At 42.0% G+C, this 19276-nt stretch overlaps 1 protein-coding gene across 1 annotated transcript in view; it reads left to right on the forward strand.

Annotated features, from left to right (window-relative positions):
- Positions 1-15202, forward strand: part of ADTRP (androgen-dependent TFPI-regulating protein) — a 31817-nt gene extending 16615 nt beyond the window's left edge. The window contains exons 4-6 of the mRNA XM_010185999.1: positions 4364-4479; positions 8805-8956; positions 15159-15202. Coding sequence (XP_010184301.1) covers positions 4364-4479; positions 8805-8956; positions 15159-15202 — 312 coding nt within the window. The remainder of the gene's footprint in view (positions 1-4363; positions 4480-8804; positions 8957-15158) is intronic.
- The last annotated feature ends 4074 nt before the right edge of the window (positions 15203-19276 follow it).

Genomic DNA, 19276 nt, shown 5'->3' on the forward strand with positions numbered 1-19276 from the left:
GATTAACCATGATATATGGTCAATCACTAACGATGTTGCCAAAGTCAACGTCTATCGGCTGTGAAAGGGAAATCATTCGGAAAGCCAACTGCATGTCCCAGGCAAAGGGCAGGCTTTGCACTCTGTAGCCAACCACGCGTTTCTCTGGTGTCTGCTGTATAAATACTCATCTACACTCATAAACATGCTCAGTTATTCCGTAGAAATTCCACCGTGATTTTACTGTTAACATACAACCTGAGCTTGACAGAAATACGTGAGGTCACCAGTAGACTCTGGGATAGCAGAAATGCAAGGGCAGGATTTCCCAAGATTTTATTAAGCTTGGGGTGTATGTGTACATGAGAAGGAAGTGGGAGGAAAAGAAAGACTCTTTATATTCACAAAGGAAAAAGGCTAAACAAAAATTTTTCATCCTAGGGGTGCATGAGTAGCTGAGAACTGTCGTAGAAATCTGTCTTGAGAAGATACTTGCATGGCAAGTTTAAACGACCCTACTAAAGGCATTCTCTCTAACTGAGAATAAGATAATAATCTATTAAAAAATAAAATTGGATTAATATATGGCAAAATATTTTTTTAAAAATACAACTATTTGTACAGAAAACACAGCACACACTTAAATAAGTCATGTGCCAGTGACATCGTTGGACTTGGGAACAAAGCAGCTTTCCTATGCCACAAGAAATTTCTTTTTTTTTTTCCTTTTCTTTTTCCAAATCTGGGTATATCCAAGACCTTTAACAAGCTGTTCACAAAACAAGAGACAGACAGCCTCACTCCTGAATGCCTTGGCCACTCTTAAAGGTGTAAGCACTCTTCCAGGCAGTGAAAAGCTCAGTTGTGAATAAAGCAGAGCAGAAATTTGAACCTACCACTTCCACTGAACTGTTGGCTATTTCCAAAAGCAGCCAAACTTTCCAGCTTTTCCAATGACTTTCAAACTTCTTTTGAGTTATGGGCCCCTGAGTATTTTCTTTAACTCCTCTGTAAGTGGAGGAGCATGCCAAAAATGACTAGTTAAGCAAATCAGCATTTTCTAAATCAACACAGAATAAAAAGAAGAGCTCCTAACTCTCTTTTGCAACCACTACCAGTTCGCTACACGCCTGCAGTGCCAATGCCTGTGTTAGAGCAGTGGGCACCCCCAGTTTGTTGTACCCCGCGACCATATCATGCTGTCCACAGGTCCTTAGCGTGCTGCTGCAGGGTGCCTCCAGCTGTCATGCGGTGTGGTGCCACTCACTTCCCTGCGGCACATGAAAAATTGTAAATGAGGTGCAAAGCTCTGATTTTCTCTCCTCTTCCCCCTTTCCTGTGGGATCCATGTACTGTAAGGCAGCACAAAGATGCATGAACTGAGGAAGAGAAGAAGTTGGCTAAATGAGCGGAGACATTGGTGGTCTTAGTCATGATAGCCTGCTCCCATCAGAAGAAGAGAGCCCTCATTTCTCCATGCTTTCATCCTCTGCTTCTGGACTCGTGCACTTGCAGCAGCTCTGGAGTGTGCATGGGCCCTGGTCAGCTGGTCCAGAGGAAAAGTGAGGCTGAGTCAGAGATGTCCAGAGGGTGCTTGACAGAATCACACTCAACTTCTTGCCCAGCTCCCCTAGGTCATCGTTTCCCTGCTTGCCCTCCTGCATATTTCCTACTACAAAGCTACATCTCTCTTGAGCAAAACGGAGCCAACTGCTCTTCGTCCTACCTGTGATGGACATGGAGAACTCACCCATTGCAGTCATCGCTGTATCGACCTCTCCAGCTTCTGAAACCTCTCTCATTTTCCTTTTCTTCCGAAAAGTAGCAACACATTCAGTTGTGATTTCTACTCCTATCTTTGCACTACTTTCCTGTGTGTTTTCTTGCTGTTTGTGCTGTCCTTTTCTGGACATGCTCCAGATTATCTGCACCTGTCCAAATGGGGTGCCCTAAATCAGAAACAGAGTGCCAGCCAAAACCTCATCAATTCAAGCAGAGCAGCATAGTTACTTTCCAGGTCTTTCTTACACACAATATTCATGTTAATACCATCCCAGAATGCTACATGCTTTTTCTGTTAAAGCAGCATCATACTGCTGGCTTGTACTTATCTAATGTTCACTCTGAGAACAAAAAGCTCCAACTAAGGAGATAAATATGTGAAATAACCCCCACCTGAAAACTGTTCACTTCAGCAAAGGATTATTTCACCAGGTCACTCCTACTAAATCCTTCTTAGGGCAGCAACAACACAGCTAGAACAACCAGCTTACAGTTGCTAAAAGTGTTTAAATTCATTAAAAGACTGGCAAGGACATTTCATGTGTACCAAAGGAATTTTGTAGCCCACTGGATGTCAGATGAAAACCAAGACTTATATTCACTTCACATAATGGACAAATCCACTGTGAAAGACTAAAGCCTAAAAGTGAGGACAAAGTGCAAGTTTTCCATCATTACTGTCTTGGACAGGTATTTTGGTTTTATTCAAAGACAAACTGTTGACCACCTATGGAAAAGAAACTTTTTTTAAAGAATTAAATCATTCTAAAAGCAGCTCTTACTAAAAGACAGTTACAGGGATTATACATTAAAACTGCATGCACAGAAGACATTTTTCTAGTTAAATGAATTCAGGCATCTCTTGTACTGATACCAGCAAGTGGATTGTAGAGCTGAAGAACACCTTTGTGAAACAGAACAGGAAAACCTCAGTGCCAACGAGTAAGAGGAACTGGAACATCAAATAAATCTTTTCTATCTCTTTTCTCTGAAAAACGATAACTGAGATGGAAGGGTTATTTTGGTAGTAGGACAGCTAGGTATGAATAGAAGCTCCTGGGTGTACTTTGGGGGGGCCCGAGGTAGGACACACAGCTTCCAGTGAACTGTCGCTTGGCAGCGGCAGACAAAAATGGATGTCTGCCTCTTAAGCAAATAGGTGAAGAATGTTTTCATGCATGATATATGTAGCTCAATGTGCATTTAAAGAATTTAATGCGTATTTGTGGCAACTTATACTATAAATAGACAGCAATAAAACTTTGACACCATACTACTGTATCAGATACTCAGCACAGCGTCTGCCAAATGTGTACATTGAAGGTACAAAAACTGCTTCCCTGGGACCGGAGGAAATGTCACACTATATACCCAGCAGGCTGTGCCTTTAAGGAAAACAAAAAAAATATTAGTTTGGTGTGTTTTTTTATGTTAAAGTCTATCTATCTTTCTCTGCTGCCCTCCCTGCCCTCCTTCCCCCTATTTAACCATGAAATTATTTGTTTAATTCAATAGGAATTTTACCAAGTAGTCAGAAACAGTTGCTGCTATAGTTTTCTCCCATTGCACCTCATTGACTGTTTTTGCTGTTTTTTCCCCAGTGTTATTTAGGCCTTCTAACTTAGGTATTGTAACTTAAAATATCATTTGCTTGCAGAGGGAATATTACAAAACTTTTAGTGGAGGAATTTTACCCCAACAAGTTATTTTCTGAAGTTCCCACAAATCAGCCTACAAGGGACATTGGGATGCCACAATGGGCATCCCAAGAGCCCCATACTGTCCATTTAATATCTGATCCCAGAAGGACTTCTGCTGTGCTCCCAACCTCCCCGCAGTGAGGAGCATCCCTCTTGGAGGCAGCTCCCCACCACAAAACAGTCAATGCCACCAAGCTCTGTCCTGTGCTGAAAATCCTCCATCCTGGTTATCATCCTAAAAGCCCTTGAAACTGCAGCTGCTTAATACAATTCAAACTCTCTGATAAAAAGAGAGAAGAAAAAAAGGTCCAGCAAGCTAACTCTTGGTTAAGCTTGTTTGAAATTCCTTCATCATCTTGAATCACAGCTAACTTAACTCCTCTCTATGTTTACCCCTGCATTTTTCAGTTTACAAAGAGAAACACAACACAGTGCAATTGTACTGGAGTAAATAATAAATGACAGTATATAAAATAAAATAATGACTTGAGGAGAACATGAAAGCAATTCAGCAATTGCTTAATGAGTTCACGGAGGAGACTTTTGACATCCTCAAATGCACATAACAATAGACTTCAATATCTTTTGTACTCTAATGGGAATTACCGAAAAATTTATTGTAATATAAAGTGTAAAAAGAAAGCTCACCTATTATAAAGTAATGCAGATCATTCTACAGGCTAGGCCTCATTACAGTACTTTTTACAGCACACTAACAAGACACTTTCCATGCTTGTTACTGCAGGGGTACTTCTTCACTATAAAACAAATGAAGTATGCACATTTGTACACAAATACATTCAGTATTGTTAAATAATCCTTTGCTCTTGAGCTTTGTGATCACCAGTGATCAAAGGTGAGGCACTGCGACTGGTCAGTGACAGACTCTCTTTTCTCCTCAGCACACAGCTGTATTGCCATTTGCTGTCCTGGAAATCCTTGCCACACCACACCGGTACCCAACAAAGAAGAATGGATTGATCCTATTAGGATTTGTCGCATTTCTGTATATCAGTTGGTAAGAATTACATACTTTAAAACATTTTCTTCAAGTGATCTACTTTGTAAAACAGGGACAAATGCTGTACTTAGATTTAAGTGGGAGAAAGCAGTCTGTTATTTGGAGAAGTCATTTAAACTTCAGCTGGGACCCATGAAAGCTATTTCCAGACATAGGCAGAGCAGGTTTCTTGAAACACAGTGCAGGCCCTGAGACCACACATAGCATCTCCTGCTCTTCTTAGGCCTGTAATAGAAAAGAAACTAAATTGTCATAAAATCTGTGGTACTTTGAGTTATTTCTGCTGGGCTGGAGTTTTTATTTCTACCAGTACTATCAAATTTACCTCCACTTACTGTCTCGCTGACTGCAAAAATAACAAATCCCAGAGGTCTTGGGGTCACAGGAGCAGAAGAGGAGTAAAACTCAGTTCGGTATTTGGCAGGAACACATGGCTGGGTTCAGAAATTTGAGACAGAAAATGATACTCGGAGCCAGGTGCAAACTGATGGGTAGCAAAGAGGCATCTGACCCTCTACCACCTCCCACTCCACCAGTGGACACCGCCTGCATTTCCAGCAATGTGCCACAGTTGATCTCCAACCTGGTGGAGGGTGATCCTGAGAGGTTAAACTATAACTAACCCAGCCCATAGCCATCCACCCACCTTCTCTGTGTGTGTCGTGCACCCCTGGAGCTGTGTTTGCATCCACTCCTGCTCATTGCACCCTGGCTGCTGTGCTGGGGTCTGGAGGCACTGCCCACTCCATCTAAATATGGGCAGCTGCCAACACTTCAGACCACTCTGAGGATGCCTTCTGTTGAGACTCAGCTCAGAAATGGGTCCATATAGTTTCAGGGTAAGTTGCAGTATCACTTTCCAGAGCTCAGGAAACACCTGGGCCCTAGGGTGGAAGATACAGAACAGCTGGCCAGCAGGGAGGTGGCTTGTCCTCATGCAAAGATTTCTGAGAAGTCCCTGGGACCATGAGGGAACTCATCCTTTCCATTCCTACCCACCTTAGGCCACTGAATTAAAATCTGGAACAGAAAATAAACTGCACAGATGAAATGCTCTCATGACTTGAAACCTACCAGAGCGGCTGTAGAAGCAATGGCCTTCACTGATACATTACGTAACCAAGTTAGGAGCCATTTATCCTAATCCAGCCCAGAGCCTAATAGGATTACAATCACAGCTTCCTAAATTCCTTTTCCATGTTCTGGTTCACCCAGTTCCTTAACGCCAGCTTTGTTTTTCTTGTCTTTTGACAGCATTTGGATTTTACTGTCTCTGGGAGCAGACGGCTCTCCAAGCGATTATTGCAGTCATGTGTGCCATGCTTTCCTCTAAAGCTCCTATCAGCTGAGCAATTTCTTCCCACAGGAGATACGGCTCATGCCAGGACCTGAATCCTCATCAAAGAATGAGGATCAACACAAGCACCAACACATTTGAGCCCTCCCAGTATCTTCTCTAAATCGATGTTGCATGGTGCTGCTGTGGTTCTGAGTGGAAGGAGGTCCCTGAGAGCTCTTGTCCTCTGTGTCCCAGGGCCCTGATAACTGGATAAAAGATATTAGGATTTCAATACTGGTGCTTCCTCTCCTCCCAAGGCAGCAAGGAACCTCTCATCTGCTTTCTTTTTGCCTCTTTGTCCTGGTTCCCGACAACCACAGACAACAGCTTTCAACTAACAGAAACATTTTTAGCTTGCACGCTGAATTCGTAACACGTGTACATGCTTTACTGCTGGTGCTGCAGCCTGGTGATTTAGTAGCCCCATTTGGGCACCTTATGTTTCACAAGCAACAGAGTCCTTCATAAAGCATCACCTTGAACTGTCACCGTCATCACTGTGCTTCCCCTTCCCCGGTGTTGATGGGCATGTTCATTTTCAGCTCACAACCTTTTAATTTTGAACTAACCACAATCTCAGAGAGCTCACGTGTGGCCAATATGTTCTTTTTTTCCTTTCTGGGCCTTCCCATTTAATAGTGCCCTAGAGATACGTTTTTTTCCCTTCAGTGAATGCAGTGGTTCCATTAATATTAATGGATGGGTAATGAGAGGAGAGGATAAATCCCCAAGTTGCATCCAACTGTACAACAGCAGCACATCACCTCTCCCTGTTATCTATATGCTGCCCTCTGTCTTATAGCAGTTTGGCAACCCTGGTTATACCCAGGGCTGTTATCTCAATCTATCCTCCCCATAATTCTTGGCATTGTCTGCTTCTGACTCATTTACTGATAGTCAAGGTAAAATCTTGGTGAAAATTGAAATTTAGTAAAATGAAATCTTCAGAATAATAAGCCTCTGCATCCTGCCTATGTACTTAACAGGTCATTACCCACGAGAAACAAGCAATATGCATTTGCAAATTGTGGGGTCCATTTTATAAAATCCGTAGCCAAAAAAATACCAGACAAAACCAACAAACGAAAAAAAAAACCTGCAAAAAAGTGTCCCCAAAGCTGTCAGCCATTCTGTGATCAAAATGAGTAAGCTCAGGAATGTGGAGGTATGTCCCAAGACAAAAAACCTGGCAACACATAGCTCCCACCAAGTCAGAAAGCTGAAAGTGCTTTAGTGCTTCTGCAGTCTTTTGTTTAGGTTGGAAAATACAGGTTGAAGTGCTTCATAGCAGGCACGTCAGTTGGTCAAATTTAATAAAGATAATTTAGTTATATAAAATAAAGATGATTGTCACTCTCTGTTTTACTTTTTAGAAACACATTAAGAAAAGAGTAGCCCTATGTGGTGAAAAACGTGCTGACATTTGCATGGGCTCCAGTCTGTACCCAGTCTTAAGTCTTTCTGCTCAGCTTCTCCATGGCCTTTTGTGTGGGCTGTTATTTTTTAAATTACTTAGCTGTTTTGCAGCCCAGTTTGCTTGATGAAAGAACCTATCTTGAATCAGGAAAATTTGTCTCTATACTTAACATTTCTATGCTCAACCCAGACAGCTCTGCCACCAACCTCCTCCAATTCTACACTCTACCCCTTTAGGTGGGGATTAGCAAAACTCTCTTCACAAGCAAGGTAAAACCCTTCCTTTTCTATGCCCTGTCCCTTCCTGATCTAACTAGAGAAATGCAAACCCACCTTTTCAGATGTGGTTGGGGTTTCTTTCTTGGCAATCTCTTGTTCCTCAGTTTCATGACACAGTTTCAGGCTGGTGGGGCAGCCTGTTTGTCACTTCTCTGAGATGTGATGCTCAGTGTTAGGTGGCAGGCTGGGTGCCTTCAGAGAAAATGGGATTGCATTCCTGTATTAGCACTGGTGGTGGAAAGTGTGGCAAACTCCTCAGACGCTGGCTTTTTAGCCAAGAATTAAACCTTTTAGGACTCACTGGACCGAAAGGCTCTTTTCAGGGAAGTGCTGCCCATCGTTAGAATGGCACATCATCATAACAATCACTGGAGGCTTGCCCTAATTTTTATGTTCTTTACATATTCAATGCAAATATGTTTAACTTTAGCCATAAAATATATTTTTCCTGCATTTTATGTATAAAGACCATTTTTATATTCTTAAGTCCAGGTATTTGCTACCCGTCATTCTTACGAGCTTTAAACAATGAAAATAATGACAGCCACCATAAGATTTCCTTTTTTTTGAGGAAAAGAAAAAGGCAGAAAGAGGGCACCTAAGTAGAAGCAATGAAGTCCTATAAAGCAGGCATATTCATCCTGTTCTTTTTCCTGCTTCCCCTTTTCCAAACACTGCTTTGCAAATGGTTCTGGAGTAAAGCAGCTACATCTCTGCTTCCTATCTACCTGCTCCTTCTCTCCTCCTCTTAGACCAAGAGGAAAGATGCTAGAGAATTCTCCTTGCCCTTTCTGCTCCTGAAAACTTCTTTCCACTCCCCAAAACAGTGGTCAACAACAGCAGGATAGAGGCAGTGAGAAACAGCACTTGGTCTCCACAGACCCTCAAGATCTGGATAGGGGCTGGAAAGCTGCAGAAACTGAAGAGCAAGCGAGTATGTGAGAGCTTATTTGAATAAGCTTCACTTAGAACAGCCGAGTGCACATCCCTATTTCTGAGCATTTCACTATTTTACCATTATTTTACTGCTGTTAATAGCCAATACCACCAGGGTGACAGCAGAACATTGCGTGCATTTCAACCTGTGCTGAAACCCATCTAATTCAGCAGCAGCTCAAGGGTGCTTCAGAGCAAATAGCCCAAATGCCAAGGAGTTGTATCGACAGCTGAGCTAATTTCCTCTGTATCAAGATTGTTTTGATAACTTGGCCCTTCAGGAGTTAGAAATCATTAAGTGGTTCTTTTAAACGAGTGGTTCTAACAAAAGGTCATTTCTCTCCCTGCCTAGGGTCCTGTGGATTTATTCTGTAACAGGAGAGTGGGTATATCCTCTCTTCGCTCTGTTCAGCCCAGCTGGGCTAGCAGCCTTTTTCGCCGGTAGCCTTGCTGTCATCATCTCTTTCTACAACTTCGGGGAGTTCCTCAACCGCATGATATGGGGTCAGTTAAAGTTTTGTTCTTCACTTCTATCCATATGAAAAAATAAATATGTTTATCTGAAATGAATTCCTGTGATTGCCCAGGCAAGTGGAGAGAACAAGGGGGCGCTTGTACACTGGTGGATGGAGGGTGATGTTTGGGTGTCTGATAGAGATTGCCAGATCCTAAGAAGTCACTAATGAACAGAGAACAAATCAGAGCAAGAATCGCAGCCCTACTAGATAAAAGGCTGGGTGAGATTTCTCTAACATGGCTTGAGAAACACCTCTTACCAGCATAAGAACTGGATTTTGAAATCCCTCGCAAACAAGGGTCCAGAAAAGCCAAATCCCTTTGGTTAAAACCTTCACACCTTCCTCATGCAGTGTTTGTCCAAATGGAGAAGGGTACTGTTTACTGACAATTTATAGGAAGCTGTTAGTGTATCCAAGTGAAAGCATTGCAGCAGCCTTGTGAGTAAAACAGCTCTTCAGATAGTTTTAAGAAACTGTTGAGAACATTTCCCTTCTGCTTTGGTTGTGGTGTAATCAGTAGTGATTTAAAGAAAAATATAAGGCAGCCTCCTTGGACAAATCGGTAGTTAGAAATAAAATAGTTTAGGAGGACACATTCAACAGGTGGAAAAAGAAGGAACTGATGAAGCAGCTTTGGGGGTTTGGTGCGGGATATTATTGTTGTTGTTGTTGTTATTTTCCTTTCTGGTTTCCTCTCCTTTTTCATTCAAGTTTTTGAGGATGAAAGTGTTTCTGTCAGGAAAACGTGTGTATTTTATTTAGGACAAATGTGTGAACATTTGCAATTTCTTAAACTAGCTTTCTGATGAAAGAAAAAACCCTGAAAAAACACCTCTGAAAATAAATAAGACAACCTCCCTCTGTTCTCAGGGAGCATTTGATGCCTGCTCCATTTTGTGAAGTCTCACATGCCTGTCAAGCCAAAGTAAAGTGTCTGTAGCTAGTCTCTCACCATCCATATTCAACTACCTAAAAGCAGCAGATTGACTTTCAAATGTGCTGAATAACCAACTTCACTGCTTGATACCTTTGCAAATAAGATGCTTGCTCTACAAGACCATGTTTGGAAATTTTGGCTGAATTCTATTCTCTCATAAACATGATACGAGATGAAGATCGCTGGTAAATGAAAACAGATCCACAGCCTTTCTACACTAGTTCTGGTTTAAGAGGCATCACATAAATAGTGACTATTACTAATCAAAGACCACATCATCACTACAAGACAGTATAGGACTTTATATGAGATCTCATTTCAGATACATCTAGGTATCAGATTTTTTCATCACTAGTACATATTAGTAATTTCAAGCCTAAAGTTTGCCTAATGCATAAGTTGGAGATAATCAGAATTAAAATAATTTGATTTCCAAAGTGTTAATTGATGGGACAAAAGGTCATGCCAAGCAGGGATCAAATTAACTTTAAAAATTAGACACATTTTGAACAGCTGACTAAATATACTCGCTTAAGAAAGAGATGGTAATTTGAGAGACATCTAAAGAAACTGGAGCAGGCACTCAACTTTCTTTTCTGTGCACACAGAAAGGCTGAAAAGTACCCTCAATTGCAATAGCATGAATGCAACCTCAGAAAATATAAACATACATGATAACCTCTCTTGATTCCTGGTGTGCTCTTGCAATCTATGGAAGACCCCTGTGTGGGAAGGGTCTTGCCTCCCCACGCGTACTTGATACCTTCCAAAGGAGCCACAGAAATCATGGTCTTAATTACAGAGTGTTTTCACCCATGTATAGGTCACTCCCCTCGAGTTACAGTTCCCCATGTTTGTGCAAACCCTTCCTACTTCACATGCATCCTCAGCTCTTCACCTCCAGGCCTGGCAGCACGCCCTAGATGTGCTGTATGCTGATAAAAGCAGCTGCACCCCAATAGCTGGCAAGTTTGAGGTATCTGAGGCTGCAGTTTGATAATATGGGGGTTTTGGCAGCAGTAACTTCTCAATAAGCTCCTGCCCACCGCTCCGCACTCCTTTCTGCTCCACCACGCACTCCTGTTCCTTGCAAGCAGGGGCTGTTTGCAACTCGGATCATTTTTCCCCAGTCTGTTTCCCAGCTGTGTCCACCCAAGAGAAGGGCAGAACTTCCGTAAGCTGGTATTGATAACAAGGTCCCAACAAGCATTGAAACACAGCCAGAGGGAAGCTATTCCAAATTACAGTGTGCCAGAGTCTTAATGTGTTCCTGACTGAGACAAATCTTTGGCTCAGCATTACCAGAGCAAAAACAGCTGCAAACCAAATGAAGATGCAATTCCACCATACCTTTCTTCTCACAGCAAATATGGCTCCATGTACTTTTTTTCATCTGACCCTTTCCAATCTCACCTTCCCATCACAATAAGGGAGATGATGCAGTTAAAATAACACTGCAGAAAAAAAACAACAAACAAAGAAGCAAAACAATACGCAAAGCAAAACAATTTGTAGTGGTAGAGGACAAGCCTTTACATCTTTCCTTTTCCTTCACCCTGCCCACCTCCTCCCTCTCCCAAAATAAAGGATACATAGAAAAGCACTTCTGCCCTCCCTTTTGCTGCCTGCTCTGTCCCCTAGAGCCACAGTTTGAGTTATAGAGTAATGCAAGAGGTTCCTACAGGAAACACCTTCTTCAGTAGCACCTGCAGCCACCAAGCAATCAGACCTGATGCTGGTGGCATCTGCCAAGGCAGAGAGCCCTGTCTGGACTGCTGCAACCAGGCTTCACCCCCAAAAGAAAGCTGTCCAGCGCAGCTGCTTCTTTTTTCCTTCTTGCTTGAAGGAAGAAAGCTGGCTGAGGCTGTGCTCAGATAAGCTGTGTTTATTCAAAGGTGCAAGAAATGATTAACAACTAGCTTCACAAGCAAGCCTGGTTTCCTTCTGGACTTACATCCTGTAGGCTGCAAATGAGGCTTGTCCCACAGCACAACATGCTTCATGTGGGCTCTCTTACATGTTCCTTTATAGCTTCAGGCCACTATCACTTTTCCTAAAACCAGCTACACAAATATTTACTCTTTTTCACCCTTAAAGGTGTATTCAGCTCCAACTTATTCCAAAGTCTATGGATGACAGCTTTCAGCTTTGAGCAAGTAATTTTTGAAGCTATATCCTGTGCTTGGCCAAAAAGATGCAGTATCATTTCCGAGAGCCGGAAAATCCAGACTGTCCAATAGCATAACCTTGTTTTTCCTTTTCAGAACAACCAAAAGATGCCAGACCCTAAATTTGCTTTATTATTTATAGACAAACTGTTTCATACAGTATTGGAGGTTTTAAAAATGTATTATCTCTTATGTGCCTCTCCCTCCCCTTGCACAGTTGGATTGGTGGTAACTAAGGCAACCCAGCTGCACAGCCTGAGAGGCACAGAAAATAGTACCAGTAATGACTTTTTTTTGTTTTAAATCCCAGAGTTTCCAGAGCACTAGACAATGTTGAGCAATACAGAAACTCCAAAGAGGATAATTGAAAACAATGGGCTGATTCTTTTACTGCCATAAATTTACCTCAGCCAAGAATTTGGCTGTGGGATCTGAGTACCAAAGACAAACCATGCAATAGCTTCTCCTGTTCCTGGTGGGTAGAAAACTCCACACAGGCAACTGATGTCATATTACTTTGACCAGTCAAACTAGAACCCTCAGAAATAAAGCAAAGCAGTTTTCCCTCAGGTTTTGCTCCTGGTGAGACAACTAGATTCTCAGGAGAAATTTGGATCAAAGTTCTCCACGTTAGACAGAGCAACATTTCAGGTGAGGTCTCTCCTCCAGCACCAGCATTTGAAGAGATTCATTTGTCATCCATCTAACACACCTGAAGAAAAACCCTAGAAACAACATTCATCAGCTGCTTCAACACTTTGAAATGCAGGTGGATAGGAGCTATAGCTAGCACCAGCTACCCACTCCATCAGTGATTTAAGCACTTGCTAGGGGACAATGGGCAAACCACCTGTGAGATTTTACAGCCACAAGGCCCCCGCCAAGTCCAGACAAATGCTCATCCCCAGGCAGTGGAACTGTTCTTTGGGAGAGAAATGGGGCTGAAAGTGAAGCTGGCTGTCAGAGCAGGCAGCAGCTCCAACAGGCCCAAGCCTGGATGCTCGCTGTCCTCCAGGAGGGAAAGCTTTGGTCAGCAGGTGGTTGAGGGGGAGGGTGGGGCAAAGTCAGAATTAGAGATACTCTAAAGCAAGGGCTAACTCAGTATCAACAAGAATAAGGGCCATTGCTCTCAGGAAAGAGAGGAAACTTATGGTTGGAGTAACTTCCTTGTGTCCAGGGCATGAATGGATGTGCTCCTCCAGATCTTCTGGGAGCTCTTGTGAAGATATTGCTGAAATATATTCACCCAAGGCTAAGCTAAAGTTAGATGGCAATCTTCTCTTTGATATTTTTTTTCTCCTTTTTGAAGTACTTCTGCATGAAATGCATTTTCCAGAAACATATAACATGTTTTAGGAATTGATTTTTCCCTGTATTTTATTTTTGTATTTATGCACTTGTGAAACCAAGCTCCCTTAATACCCTGTAGTCAGTTATTGGGAAACCCAGCCTATGTGACAGTGCATGAATTTGTGCAATACAAAGCAATATTATTGCACTATTGAATTATTGATGTTCTCATTCACGTAGGCAGCTACTGGGATTGCAGAAACCAGCATGACAAATAAAGGGCTGCAAAGGGCAGCAGTGTGAGGTGCGAAGTCATTCTACCATTGTACTGGTACACACTTATGAACAGCAGTTTTGGTGTGAATGTTAAAATACTCATGTTCTGCAGGTAATTATCAATCCAGACATAGGTTCCACCCTTGTTAGTGTCCAAGAGAGATTTTTGAACTGAGTCTCCTTTCCAGAAGATATCTTCATTTCTTCTATCATGCCTTCAAGAGCAAAGAATAAAAGCCCACGGTATATGTATTTCCTTCAGTGAGAAAACCATGTTTATATCCACAGTTTCACTATATTACCAGTGATAAATGGAACTCAAATTTAAGAGGATTTACAGCCCCATTTGCAAACTGAATATGAGTATTTACTTTTCATAGAATCATAGAATATCTCAGGTTTGACTTTTGTCTCATCCGTTCATCCTATTTGTGCCACAAATCTGTGATGGCGTATTTATATCCTTCATATTTGTCACTCCCTCAGGCTGCAGAGTTTACCCCTCGGGTAAGGGACTCTAGCTATTTAAAGGCAACCTGCACCATCTGTCACATGCCTTGCTCTTGCTGACAAGTTTATCAGATGATCCACTGGAGGGAGACCAGATCAGAAGCTCTGGCAACCCAGGGCTTACAATTTCATCACTGGAGGCCAGACATTAACAGGTGCTTGCTAATATGCTGCCCCTGGCCTAATAGGCTACTCTCTTCTTTTGGTGGTTTATTTTGTCCCCCCATCTTTAAGGTCAGTACAAAATACTTACAAGGAGCAGGACTTTGTTCCATATCAGGTCAATTGCCAAATGCCATGTAGGCTATGGAAATAAATAAAAACCAGCAATTAGTGTTTCGGAGCCTCTAAGGTCTACAGACAAGGAAAGTACCTTTAAAAGAGGCTTCCCTTTGAGTAAATGACCATCAACAGGGAAGAAGAGAGGCTGAGACAGTGTGTTAGATAAGGTACCCAGATATATTTGCTTATTACCACACTTGGTGCCCCATGGTAGCACATGTGGTCTCTAGCAGGTGCTTCAGAAAGCTGTGGGTCTTCAGGAGGTCCTCCTGTGCTGGATGTGAGGATGCTCCAGATATGTCAGTGGCAGGGATTAATCATCTGCAGCCTTTCCAGAAAAGCTTTATTTTTAAAGCTTTTCACATACTCTTACATCAACCTAGGTTTGTTTGGTGGCAGACACTTTTTCCCACTAGCAAAGCACCATTACTCTCAATGGACATGGTAGATTTCAAATAATTCCTCAATAGTCAAGCAATCCCTTACTTGCTGAGGACATCCCAGCCTCATTTGACTTCTGCAGCACTTTGGCATTAGCAGCTGGTCTACGCCATGCACTGAGAGCTTACTCCCACTTCCAGCTGGGTTCAGTTCTCCAGGGATACTGGGAAGCTGGGGCCAGGTTCACATTCTCCTCCCAACAGTGTGCTTGATCTGTGAGATGACTTCTCTTTTGTGCCTTTTTTCCCTCCCCCAATAATCTCTTCTTCTCTACCTCTAAACAGGAGATTCAATAGTAATGCTGGACTACAGACGGAAAGGCAAGTGAATCCTCCTCTTCAAGCCAAACAATCTCTCCATGAATGCTGAAGCCATGAAGTAGAGGAAAATAAATACAGCTGTGATAAATCCTTTCTCCAATGCACTGCAGCTTCTGGTGAAGCCATTATGTCATCAGCCATATGGGAAACTGGTGGAAAATATGAAATATTTGCCTCTTACATGATAACTCCGCAACTGCTATGAATAAGAAAATTGTGTTCATCTGTTTACACAGATTTCTCATCTCTTGCACAATGTATGTGAGGATGTGTCCATGGTTAAAACTTGTCACTGGTAAATGAATTCCCTTATGAGCTTGGCACCACTCTGTAAAAGACCTGTGAACGCAAGCCAGCTCTTGTTTGGATTGCCCTTCATCAAGTCTGGAAAAAATTAAGAGGAGGGATAATTTTAACAGTACTGTGACTTCCAAGCTAGCTAGATAACAAATTGGGCTAGCAAGGACTGTAATTAGGAATGTCTGCTCAGAAAGTTCACCACAAAGCCAAGTTCTTCTAATGAGAAACTTTCTGGAATATTAATATGCATAATATCTCCCCTCCATTTTAACAGGCAATCTGAGCGCAACACTTTCTTCCTTTTTCTTGGTTTCAGTTAATCTTGCAGCAAAAGTAACCTAATTATACTGACTGTATGATTGCTTTGACAGAAAGCATGTTAATTTAAAGCACTGTTTAACATAAAGCTGTCTGCCATATAATTACACTCCATTCACATGTTTACTAATCTTGCTCAATATAGTTGATTTCTGTTATTAGCCTCCACATTTTGTTAACATCTAAAACACTGGAGATCTGCTTTGCAAACTCCAATAAACAGGCAAAACCGACTGTAGCATAAATGTTCCTTAATGGTCAACGTGAAAAAAAAGATCTCTGTTATTAGCCTTGCATTTAAATGAGGATCTGAAACTAGTTGCAGCACGTAAATGTCTAGCTCCTTTTTGATTGCCAAAACCCCTAGCTTAGAGCTACTGTGCACGCAGTTCACCAGGGTGTTATTTTCATTTTTTTAATGCTGCTAGAGCTTAGCAAAAACGAAACGCATTGCAAGCTGCCTGAGAGCAATAAAAAAAAAAAAAGAGTGTATACATAAGATTGTTCTTCTCACATGTTAAGCACCTGATAAAATTCTAGTCTGGGAAGTTAACATACTACAGCTAGACTGTAAACTAAGTTAACTCAATAAAAGGCCTGTGTGCATTCAATAATTCTCAGCTTATCTAGATAACCTGCTCTGGCTAACTTTGCAAGGGGAATGTAAGCAATTACATACGCGCACACGCACACCCGTCCCTCCTTTTCTGTGGAAGCTAAAGGACAGCATGGAAAGAATTCAGCTGAAAGATGCTGGTCAAAAGAAATATTTCAGAGGCAGACAGAAGAAAAACCGTGAAGGGAATTATGAAAGAGGAGAAAGTTCAGGAGACTCCCTGTACAGGTTTGTTGGGTATTTCTCTCTCTCTCTCGCTTTCTCTTCTGTTTTGTACTGATAGTCCAGTGCAAACGTTTAAATGTCAGAAACTCAAAACAAAGCCTAGGCCCTAACATGGAGGGGTCATTCTTTCCATGTCCAACCAGAGGAGCCGAACAGCAGATCTCATCCTCACCTCCTGGTCATGCTGGAATTGCCTTCAGGATCTGTCCTGGTGACCATGCTGCCGGTCTACAGGAGTTTGAGGAGAAACCTACCCAGGGGCTGTTTCTTCCTTTGAAAGAAAGAGGCACTGCTCTCTGCTACATCCTGCATGGAGGGGCTGGATCCCAGTCATGACCTTCGGTAAAGCAAACAGGAACGCCTGTCCCCAAAACACAACTGTTGGGATCTTGGATTTGCTTTGCTCCTTTCTCTGATGCACACAAAGCCCTGTGAGGAAGAAAGTGTGCATCGCTGTTCACAAAACAGCATTTTTCCTGTGATTTCAAAAAGGCTTTACTGAGGTACTTGAGTAAGAATCTGGCCTTTGCGACATTTACACTATCTTTCTCTTTCCAGTCTGTTTCTCTCTCTCATTTTATTTTGAGTAAGTATGCAAAGTCAGTCAGAACTGTTTATTTATAGCTGCAGATTTTCAAGGCTGTATAAATTAGATGTTATTACTGAATGAGATGCCCGCCCACTCACCCAATGCAGCTGTACAGGAATCCTTTCATGCTGCTCCACGGTACGCAGTCTCAATCGGGAGGAAAACAGCACGCTCTCAGTCAGACCAAGGGGCCACTGCTTAAACCCTCGGGCGAAAAAACAGCAATTAATTTTTTCCACAGTACAATGTGCAGTATGACAACCACAATTACCTAATACTATTTAGACCTGCCACTTTTGTTTGGCAGAGAGAGAAAATAAAGGTTCAAATTCACCAGGGCAAAAAGAAACCCAAACTAGAACCTACCCCTGCACGTTCTTTTTACAAGATTAAGTGATTTTTCTTCGGAGGGAGGGTGAGGGACTGGGAAAGTCAGGAAAAGTAAAAGTAAAATTGGTTGTTATTTGATAAAGAGCACTGTCAGAAAATGAGGACCTATCCCATACACACAGAGAGCTGTTTCCAGCAGAAACAGCTGGAAAGCAATATCCACCACAATTAGGAGCTTTCATCTTAGCTCACACCTTTGTAACAGTTTACTCCCGCAAAAAGCATAGGCAAGTGCTAATTTATTCCCTCTCCAATTTCCCACACAAATTTCTTGGTTTGGGTCCTTGCCAGAGCTTCAGGGTCACAATCTGACCTCAATAACATAACTTAGGATTGTTCCAAGCCTTCAGTGGAACTACTGAAGATTTACTTTGATGGATATGGGGCCAGGATCTGGCATGCAGAAAATATGCATTTACATTCTACCAAAGCATTTAAAATAGTTGCCCAGGGAGGCTAAAATTCAATTTGAGATCTTGTATTCACTTGGCAGGGCACATAATTAAATACTTTGTGCCACAGAATCAACCAGAGTGTCTCAGGGGTATTGGTAAGAGCAGGCTTAGAATCAACCATGAGAGCCAAAATAAGACCCATTTCCCAGGCAAGTTATTCAGCAAATATTGGGGAAAAAAATAAATGATTGCATCCATATATGGCTTCGTAATAATTTTTGTTAGCATTCAACCTTACCAATTATCTGGTTAACTCAGAAGAAAAGGTAATTGGCTGTGTGGATTCATATGAATAACTCGAATATCAAGTTCTTCTCTTGAACTACAGCTGCTTCTTACAGCTAAGAACTGTTTGGGATTGAATTAACCATTTTGAAAAAAACAGCAGGTAAAACACAAATACAATTACAATATGCCAGACCTTGTGACCAGTGGGGTCAAAAGCTCCAAAGTGAAATTTTTGCCCTTTTAAAGTCTCCAGGGGCCATACCCTGCAAGGAGTTCAATGTTTCTGCAAAACAAACCGAATACCTAAGGTGTTCGATGTCAATACACTTTAGTTTAACTTCCTGTCATTGGTGTTTAAAAATATGGGTTTAACTAAAACCTCTAGGATATGGCCCAATAATAGTTCTGAGCTATAAAATTTAATTATAATACTTGGTGTTTCAAATGCCACCTTCTATCAAACGCTCTTAAAACATTTAAGCAAACCTTCAAGTTCCCTTCACCTTAAGAGGGTAATTTCCCCTCACTGCTCAGAGAGCAGCATACACATAGGAAAATAACACCTTTTTTCTATACCTGAGACAAACAGAACAACCCACTCCGAGTATGTAGCATGATCCGGTTTCACTGTCAGTAAGGACAACATTCCTCAAGGAGAAGATGCAGAAATCTATACATGCCAATGCATACCTGCTTTCCGTTTTGAGATGTAGATTTAAGTTTGTGGCATGGAACCACCTAGCAACAATGCCATCACCAGCTGGCAGGTGAAAGACAGGTTTGTCACTTAGTCTACTAGAAGTTTGCGTGCTACAGCACACCACCGCTTCTGCCTGTGTTTGAAAACAGCATTTTTTCCCCTTCTGCTGCTTTTCTTCCACGTCGGAACCAAAAGCTCTGGTAGCAGCATCCACTGGCTCTGACAGCACACAGTGCACACAGACCCTGCACACAGGGAAAG

The sequence above is a fragment of the Mesitornis unicolor genome, unplaced genomic scaffold (genome assembly GCF_000695765.1).
Source record: "Mesitornis unicolor isolate BGI_N332 unplaced genomic scaffold, ASM69576v1 scaffold21070, whole genome shotgun sequence".
Lineage (NCBI taxonomy): Eukaryota > Metazoa > Chordata > Aves > Mesitornithiformes > Mesitornithidae > Mesitornis > Mesitornis unicolor.